General features: G+C 45.0%; 1 protein-coding gene and 1 long non-coding RNA gene across 6 annotated transcripts; both read left to right on the top strand.

The window, feature by feature from the left end:
* The first annotated feature begins 323 nt into the window (after positions 1-323).
* LOC124466376 lies at positions 324-2874 on the top strand. The gene is made up of 3 exons (XR_006955931.1): positions 324-530; positions 973-1140; positions 2177-2874. It is a non-coding gene; the product is annotated as an uncharacterized LOC124466376 (long non-coding RNA).
* Positions 2875-3031: 157 nt separating this feature from the next.
* Positions 3032-8267, top strand: LOC124465206 (cell division cycle-associated protein 4-like). 5 transcript variants are annotated; one of them, XM_047016982.1, is made up of 3 exons: positions 3032-3193; positions 3747-5745; positions 6095-8267. In XM_047016982.1, the coding sequence occupies exons 2-3, from the start codon at positions 5563-5565 to the stop codon at positions 7019-7021; spliced, it is 1110 nt and encodes a 369-aa protein (XP_046872938.1). In that variant the 5' UTR covers positions 3032-3193; positions 3747-5562; the 3' UTR covers positions 7022-8267. The 5 variants fall into 5 exon arrangements, with proteins under 5 accessions (XP_046872938.1, XP_046872939.1, XP_046872941.1 ...); XM_047016983.1 differs by having other exon boundaries at positions 5042-5745; XM_047016985.1 differs by having other exon boundaries at positions 5622-5745.
* The last annotated feature ends 449 nt before the right edge of the window (positions 8268-8716 follow it).

The raw sequence follows: 8716 nt of genomic DNA on the forward strand, positions 1-8716 counted from the left end.
GTTCCACGCACAAATATGTACCCAGTTGTTTCCGAAGATTGAGTTCCACATACTCCTCCGATACAATACTGTAGCTATATTGTCTGGTGCATTCATGACAATTTGTATTCCTAGCCTATTATCTATGTTACATTCTTTAGGACAATCTCAATTATAAAGCGGGATTTGGCGCTATTTGATGGGAACGCTTGCTTTTGTACATTCTACATGCTCTGCCCTTGGCAGTCATTCCATCACCTGTGTGCGTGAGTGCGTGTTTCGCAGAAGAGGGAGGGAGGGATGGGGGGGGGGGGGGGGGGGGGGGGCATCCAAAAATGCACAACTCGTTACAACGACGAGTAAAAGGTACAAACTAGACAAATTACCCTAAATGGTAGATTTTAAAAACGTAGGCTAGTCTTTGGGAGAGGTAACAGAAAGCCAAATAGTGAGCTGTTCCACCAGGCTATTTTCATCCTACCAACCATTTACCGGTAGTTCCTCTCTTGCTGCTGGCGGTCGCGGACACGGATCGAAGTTGCAGTGGTGATGTGAGCTGTTTCATTGAACTGAATTTTGCGGATCACACAAGAAGCAAGATATTCCAGAAATTGCATCTTTTAATAATTGTATTTATTTATAGAAATTAATGATGATGAGTAAGCTATCATGAAGTTGTTAATTTTGCTCACGAAAACAATCGTTGAATTGACTAGTAACATGGCCTGATCGGATAGCAAAAAATGTATAGCCTGAAACTGTGTGGTCAATAGTTCAAACATGGATTGTGGCTTTTAACTATAAAAATTATTGTCAGCCTAAAGCTGAAACCACCATTTGTAGCACAATTACGCTACCAGGGAGGCAGGGTGTTAGCTATTTCTACACAGGTTGAGCTATGTTTATCCGTAAGATTCTTAACATATTATTCAGTTCCGCAGGTTAGTCATTTTTTGCCTTGCCTCAATATTTCCTTGCTAAATATGTGTACAGACATGGCCGCGACCCAGTCGGAGGTAGCCTACTCGCCTGACATTCGCCCGCACCTGGGACTAGGGTTGTCACCTTCAATACTGAGAAATAAGGGACGCCTGCCATAGCGGCGGGGGCCACACCCCTCGGGGCCACGAAGACCACAGGCCCGATGACGTGCAAGTGGTGGTAAATCACAACTTTCATAAAAATATTAAGATTGATTCGTGGACATTATACAAATATATCTGCTATTGGAATCAGTGTGAACAGATGCACTCAGTGTATCTCTATATCACAACTCAAGTGGTCTTATCGTCTTGGCTGAACACACCTATGACGATAATAAACAGGCCAACAAAGTTTGACAGTGAGACCACAAAAAATAGTTTTTTGGAGGAACTTGTGAGATGTGAACCAAAATCAAATTCAACAAATGCTTTGATACCTTGATGCTTTGATACTCAAAAAGCTATAGGCCTATTGGAAAATATATATATTGCAGGAGACATGCAAAGGATCTTCCATGAACATCATGAACATGATAACAGCAGTGGACCAGAAGTAGTAGTGTGCAGTATTGGAGCAGGTCAAGCCTACTTCCTTTTATAAGTGTAGCTGCTTCTTATTACGCCAAAACAGTTATGGTTGCCATGGTTACTGATATATATATCCATTCCAGGGGCCCCGCCCGGAATGTTGGGCCCCCTCTACGCAGCTGTTGTCACCACCACATCTCTAGGACCTAGAACTGTCCCATCAAAGATTTTACATAACTCTAATTAAAGGCTTGCAACTGTCTAGCTTCTTGTAGTTCAATAGCCTACTAGTAACAACACAATATTTACTGCTGGTGATTTGTACATGCAAGTCTGCATGCAGTATGCAGTTCACTATTTGATGCGAGATTAAAAGCCACCCAAAAAATGTCCTTTAGGCAGGACCAAACCATTTAATGCAGATACAGAGGGGTGGCCGGTCAATATGGATGTTTACTGTAAAAAAAAACAAGTACAAATTAAGAGATCAGTAATTGTATTAAATTAATGTATATACTCAATAATGATGGTATATAATATGATTTTATAATAGTTTTTTCCAATTTATTTGGGCCCCTGTTAGTCACTTGGAATTGTCCTAACTTTTCCCCCCTATACGGCGCCCCTGTTCCATCCACATCCACCCTTCCGTTTGACACGGACCGCATCCTTCTGATGGTCAATAGAGCTCTGTCTGCAAGGCTGCCTCTGAAGATATTCCGCCCCACCACACACACACACGCACACACGCACATCCATACACACACACCCATATCCATACACACACACACACACACATTCACACACACCTACACCCACAGCTGTACCCATATTGTGCCCAGATGTATTTTGGTCTGCACCCGTTGATTATGCCCCTTTGAAATCGAAAATGAACTGGGAAGTTAAACACCAATACACATTGACGTAGCAATTCCAGGACTAATAAAATGAAGCCTCTGCATGTATGTTGAACTGTTTCTGATTTTGAATGGATTTACAATTTTTTGTCGTTTTGTTGTTCGTTTCACAAACTGCCAAAGGCTATGCCATTAAATGGCATTAATAAAAATATGAAATAATTCAGTCCAGGTTTTTGTTAAAGGTTTTAGTGATAAATTGCTACATGTATTGCTCAGTCAAGTTCAGTTCACAGTGGCAATGGCTCCCACTGCTGGACACAGGGTTTGTTCAGGTGAATATAGCCACGTCGGGGAAACTAGAATCACCCCCGCTGCTAAACACACACCTAGACCTACAACGGGTCAGGTCATGCAAGAAAAAATACATTATTACTGATGTGTTTCGCAAGCTGTAAAATACCAAAATGTAAACTTTTTTATTTATTATTATCATAGAACAGATTAAAAGATTCTCACAGAACATATCACATTGCCCGGAGCGTTGATTTACTCTGTATTCACACCCAAGGTCCAGCCACACTGTCTTTTCACTCATCAATCATCATATCTCCTGATACAGATGCATCGAACCCGCCCCATTTCCCCTCACCCCCACCCATGCGCCCTGTCTGCCTTGCTGTACCAGCAACAAGCTCGAGTAGGCGAGCAGCGAGACCTAGCGAGCGAGACGAGAAGGTTAGCCAGTTCTGATGCCGTGGCATGAATGATCTCATCCCAATCTGATCTCCCGCTATTTACAGAGAATCCTATGACCGACACCGGTATTAAGTAAAACCAAAAAAGGTATGCTTTATTTATTTTTTAATATTTATGTATTTATTCAAGTCCTCAATGGATGTTTATTTATGAGCTAGTTTGCTAGCTTGCTAGGCAGCTTACTAGCTGGCGATTACCGAAACTAGTCTTGGAGCTAGCTAGCCACCTAGCTAGCTAACGACGTTAGCTTGTCTGGCATGACATAGAAGGACGCTTGTTGGGAGGGCGCAGCCGCTAGCTAGCCAAGATGGTCAAAGCAAATACATCTAAATATACCAAGTTAAGGCGGATGGTGTTTGGTTGCTAGTTAACGTTAGCTAATTTCATAAAGCAATAATTGTATTACATTGAACGAGTCTGCTAACTAGCTAGCTCTGACTTCCTACTAGACTAGCGAGCTAGTTATTTCAAAATGGCCTCATCTCCATTGTCGTCCTAGCTTCTCAATGGTGCTCGTCAGACAAAGCATGCGGCTGAACCATCACCGACTTGACAGAGGACGAACAGTTAGTTACATACGACTGTAAGACGCGTTGATTGCATCATGATGAATGCTTTGTCGATGTATTATGCATTACAGGATTCACTGATTTGACTGCTTGGGTTGCCAGATTGATACTTCACATAACCCGAGCCAGCAGCAGAAGGAAATGCTATCAACGTCAGTATAGTGGGGGAGGGGAGCCAGCTAACAAGGAGGAACTCGGGTGAAACTAGCTAGTTAGCTGTATTATTTTTTTCCTACGATTGTTGTTTGCTGTTTCAGATTGACATCTTTGTTCAGAATAACTGTTTATCAGACAGTTAACATCTCAATATATCAGTATTTATGCAATTTGGTGAGATGAATGTCTTGACTTATCTTGACCAATGTTTTATATCTAAATAACATATTGAATCTTTATTCATCAGTTTCTATCAGGCCCTAACAGACTTGTGTTGAATGGTCCCTTTTAGGCTTGCAGTGTGTATTCTGATGGAGGAGCCTCTTAGTTGCCACACATTTTTATCCTCCAAGTTTCCTTCTTGTCTTGTCACGACTACTTCCCCATGTCTTGTTTTCAGACAGCCAACTAGTTAAACACACCCAGTAAGCTTTAATGCAGCTTCTGCACAGGGACAGCTGCATTTGTATCTGCGTCCGGGCTCATTTTTGCTTTCATTTGTACACGTTTTGTTTTCACAAATAGTTTATCATCTTTTAACAGGATCAACCGTTGTACGAAAAAACGGGAATACACATTTCCCTTCGTCTGTCTCCCGTGTTGTGTTTTTGTAACGACCCCTTTATGAATTCTCTTAGTCATGGTGTAGGACATTTGAGTCTGTGCAAGAGCAGGTTTCCCCTCTCCCCCGGAGCTGCTGTGTTCCTCTGTTCACCCCAGGGGCTCTCGTTGGTCCCAGCCGTGTACAGCGGCAGTAATATCATGGTCTGTTTCAGTACGGAGAGATGTTGACTGACACTGACTGACGCTGGAACGACTTCTCTGCACTCTTCATGTTTCTCGAGCAATCACAAACTCTTGCACTCACAATCTGTCAAATGAGTTTTGTTGTGGTGGGTGGGTGGGTGATGCCTGGGTTCAGTAGCCCCAGTTTGTCCATGTTAGACCAGTACAGGGCTCCATGGCCAGACTACTAGTGTTGTACTGTGTTGCCCCCCCCCCCCCCCCCCCCCCCCCCCCCCCCCCTGAGTACCAGGTATCCAGCTCATCATTGGCTCGTCTGCTGTTTTGCTGTCATCTAGAATAGTGTAGTTAATGCTTATACATTCTTTTTTTTGTATTCAAGGTTCTTCTGTTCAAATTGTGTCTTGTATATTTTGGTTAATGTTACATGCTTGCCTCCCCTTGGATTTCCTGTGCTGCTTCTCAGATAGTACATGTAGCGGAGTAGTGATCCACCTGCTTCGCTGTCCGCCCTCCTAGCAGAGCCTCCCGGTAGCTCCCTCAGCTTGATGGGACATGTAGTCGGAAACCTAGCAACTATACTCAGTCCAGCCCCTTCCATAGTGACTGTTTTATTGGTGCGTGGGAGTCAGCGGCCATGCTTACCTTGAGGCAAGTTTTCTGACATCTTGAGTAAGTTCAAATTGATCAGAAGTTGACTTCATGTATCAAAGACGTCTGTTGATTTCCCCCCCCCCCCTGCAACTGTAGTTGTGAAGGTGTGTGTTGTGTAAACATGGAAAACATATCACATGTGCTTCTGTGTGGTATTTGTCTTACTAATATTTTCTTCGTATTTTCTCATGTTAACACGACGCGAGTGCCTGATTTGAACCTCCCAAGACAGCAGGTGGCAGTGTGTGGCTGGGATGGCGTTGTGTTGTTTTTCTAAGCGTGGCCTGTCTCATGCTTTTACTTTTAACGCACTCATAGCAGCTGATTGGTAACATGCTACATTCCCGGTGGTTCAGTGGGTTTGTTAAAAGTGTGGTTATTCCGCCCAGCAGGAGTCAGCCTAAAATGGGCAGAAATGGTGCAGAACAAAAGCTGCTTGTTGCTTGTACAAAGGTTGAGACGTGCAGCAGCTGGGACCGGGGTGCTATGCTAATGCCTGTGCCTTCGACAGGAAAGGTATAGCCAACTTTCAGAAAAAACAAAAACAACAACCAGCCGTTTTTATACTTAGCCTACACGAACACTTGTAGAGTTTCTTGTAGAGTTTCCTTATTCAGTCTTTTCAGCTTTTTAAGATTTAGCCTATTTGTTAGTCTACCATCAATAACGTCTCCTTTTTACACACTTAACAGCACATTTTTACGATTTTCCATTCATGATAAGAGTATAGACGTTTGTTGACTTGTGAAACTCAGCCAACACAACACATGATACTGTCAGTATGTGTGTGTCAGTATGTTTAGTCTTTGGATGAAGCCGGGCCCCGTGTAACTCTTCTCCTTCCCCCCCCCCCCCCTCGTCACAGAGAAGCAACATGTTCCCGAAGGGCACAAAGCGCAAGTTCTCCGACTCTGCGGACGAGCCGGGGGCGGCCGGCGAGGAGACCCAGTCCAGCTCCATGGCCATGCGCATGCTCTCCTCCTACAGCCTGCAGCGCCAGTCCCTGCTGGACATGTCCCTCATCAAGCTGCAGCTGTGCCACATGCTGGTGGAGCCCAACCTGTGCCGCTCGGTGCTCATCGCAAACACGGTGCGGCAGATCCAGGAGGAGATGACCCAGGACGGGACGTGGCAGATCATGACGCAGGCCCTGAGCGCGGCGCAGTGCCCCGCCGACCACCTGGTGGCCACGGAGGTCCTGTGTCGGCAGGCCGAAGCGGCGCAGGGAGAGCAGGGGCCCAAGCCCCTCTCGGAGGAGGAGGAGGGCTACCACGAGGAGGACGAGGAGGAGGAGGAGGACGAAGAGGAGGAGGAGGTCGTGGTCGAGGAGGGGGAGGGCAAGGTCACCATGTCCTCTGGCATCCCCCAGGCTCCGGCCCCCTACCTGCCGGGTAATTTTGGGCTGGACCCTCGCTGGGAAGAGGACCACGACGAGGAGGAGGACGAGGAGGAGGACAGCGAGGAGTGCGGGTCTGGGTCGGAGGGCGAGGAGGGGGACAACAGGCTGGTGGGAGACTCCAGGACAGCAGAGCAGGTCTTTGGGACCTTTGAGATTAAAACCCCAGCGCCCAGCCCCGACCCCGCTCTGGAGGAGCTGTTCTCGGACGTGGACGCCTCCTACTACGACCTGGACACGGTGCTGACGGGGATGCAGAGCGCCCCTAAGATGGGGCCCTACGACCTCCTGGAGAGCCTGTCCTCCCACGGGCCCTCGGCCCTCAGCTCCGGCTCCAGCTGCCGAGCCGACCTCAACGAACTGGACCACATCATGGAGATCATAGTGGGCTCCTGAGGACTAGCCAGCCTGATGCCAGACTGCACGTTGTGTGTGCATGGATGGGGAGCCCCTCTACACATTTTAGACATTGAAGGGTTATGACATCAGACTTGGTTATAAATCTGAAGCCAGCAATGATTACTTATACCATGATGTTTTATTTTTGATTTGACATATTTTCTATGTTCACTTTTGTCATACATTCTATATTTTCCAGTCTTTGTTTATTTATTGTTGAATGGACTGAAGATCAATTCCACACTACATGACAAAAGGAGCTGAACAAATCGCAATGCATATTTTCCTAAAGAGTCAATCCAATATGAATGAAATATATGTATATGTACGTATGTATATAGAAATATATTTTTTTGCATTACACAGCTTGGGAAATTTACCAATATTATGTAATAATATTTGTCCTTGATAGGTTTTAAGATTTTAATGTAGCCAGATTCTTCTGTCTTCCTATGGGTTGGTATCAAGCAGACTGCAACAGAATCAGACTGGCTCCTCCAGGCCTGCTGGTCGGCTGGCTCTTTCAGGCCTGCTGGTCGGCTGGTTCCTCTGGGCCTGCTGGTCGGCTGGTTCCTCCGGGTCGGCTGGTTCCTTCGGGCCTGCTGGCCGGCTGGTTCCTTTGGGCCTGCTGGTCGGCTGGTTCCACATCTGAATGAACACATGGAACATGTATTACACATGGAACTGGGAGAGTTCTGGGGACCTTAACCCTTTCATCTGCAGTAATAAGCCATATTTTCTGACTTTTGTAGAATAACAAACAACTAATTATGAGTTAACCCACCTAAGTTATTTCCTTTTTTTAATTTATTTGTATTTATTCAACACAGACAAAAACATGCTGAGTTGTATTTTGTTGAGACAGATCTTCATTCCCTGTTCTGTAACAAATATGGGCTTACTACTCTATGCAGTTCTTTCATACAATTCACACATGATTGTACTCGACAGTAATAATATCAGTATTTTGTGTTTTTTTTCTTTTTTTTTTTTCTTCTATAGGCAGTCGTTTCTCTCGATCTGATCATGATGAAGAGGTTACTCAGGCTAGTGTTGGTGAAGTCAGACAGTATTAACATGCTCGTTACCTTCCTCCCTCCTCCAGGAATGATGTCACTCTGGTTTGAACACAAGCTGGAATTTCAAAGACCTTAACAGTTGTAAAGTATATGCATTTTTTATATTCCGAAAAAAACATTGTACCGTCTTTGTAAATATTTTTTATAATAAAAGGTACAAAGTGTATTTCTTGTGTAGTTTTGTTCTCTAAGGCAGTTCTTTAGTTGTACTTTTACACTTCTAACACACTGGCATGCTAGCCTTCTGTTTGCTTACTGCCTCAAACTGCCTTAGGCAAGCTGCCCCAGTGAAAGGGACTTCATTTGACATGACTTGTATATTGTTATTTGACTACAGAACCGTGCATTTAAACCTTAACCCCATTCTGGTATTGAAGTGGATAACGTTGTAGAAGGAGGTCCATGGTCCCTTTGCTGACTGTGGACTTGGATGGACGCACATTCGCTGCCCCAGCCATGCTCGTGATATGAAGGCTTTGTTTTCCAAACGGTCAAAACGAATGTTATGGTTTTACTGTAGGCTACCGCTTACTGAAATGACAGAGTTGCATGCTGTGATGTGGGAAACATTGTTGCGGTGACGACACTCCAGATAGGAACTCTGCCCTGAGCT

The sequence above is a fragment of the Hypomesus transpacificus genome, chromosome 3 (genome assembly GCF_021917145.1).
Source record: "Hypomesus transpacificus isolate Combined female chromosome 3, fHypTra1, whole genome shotgun sequence".
Classification (NCBI taxonomy): domain Eukaryota; kingdom Metazoa; phylum Chordata; class Actinopteri; order Osmeriformes; family Osmeridae; genus Hypomesus; species Hypomesus transpacificus.

Excerpts from the sequence above, each read along its gene's own strand:
- LOC124465206 (XM_047016982.1), top strand. The coding sequence starts at position 5,563 with ATGCTACATTCCCGGTGGTTCAGTGGGTTTGTTAAAAGTGTGGTTATT. Across the intron at positions 5,746-6,094 it reads CTGTGCCTTCGACAGGAAAG|AGAAGCAACATGTTCCCGAA; the intron begins GTATAGCCAACT and ends CCCTCGTCACAG.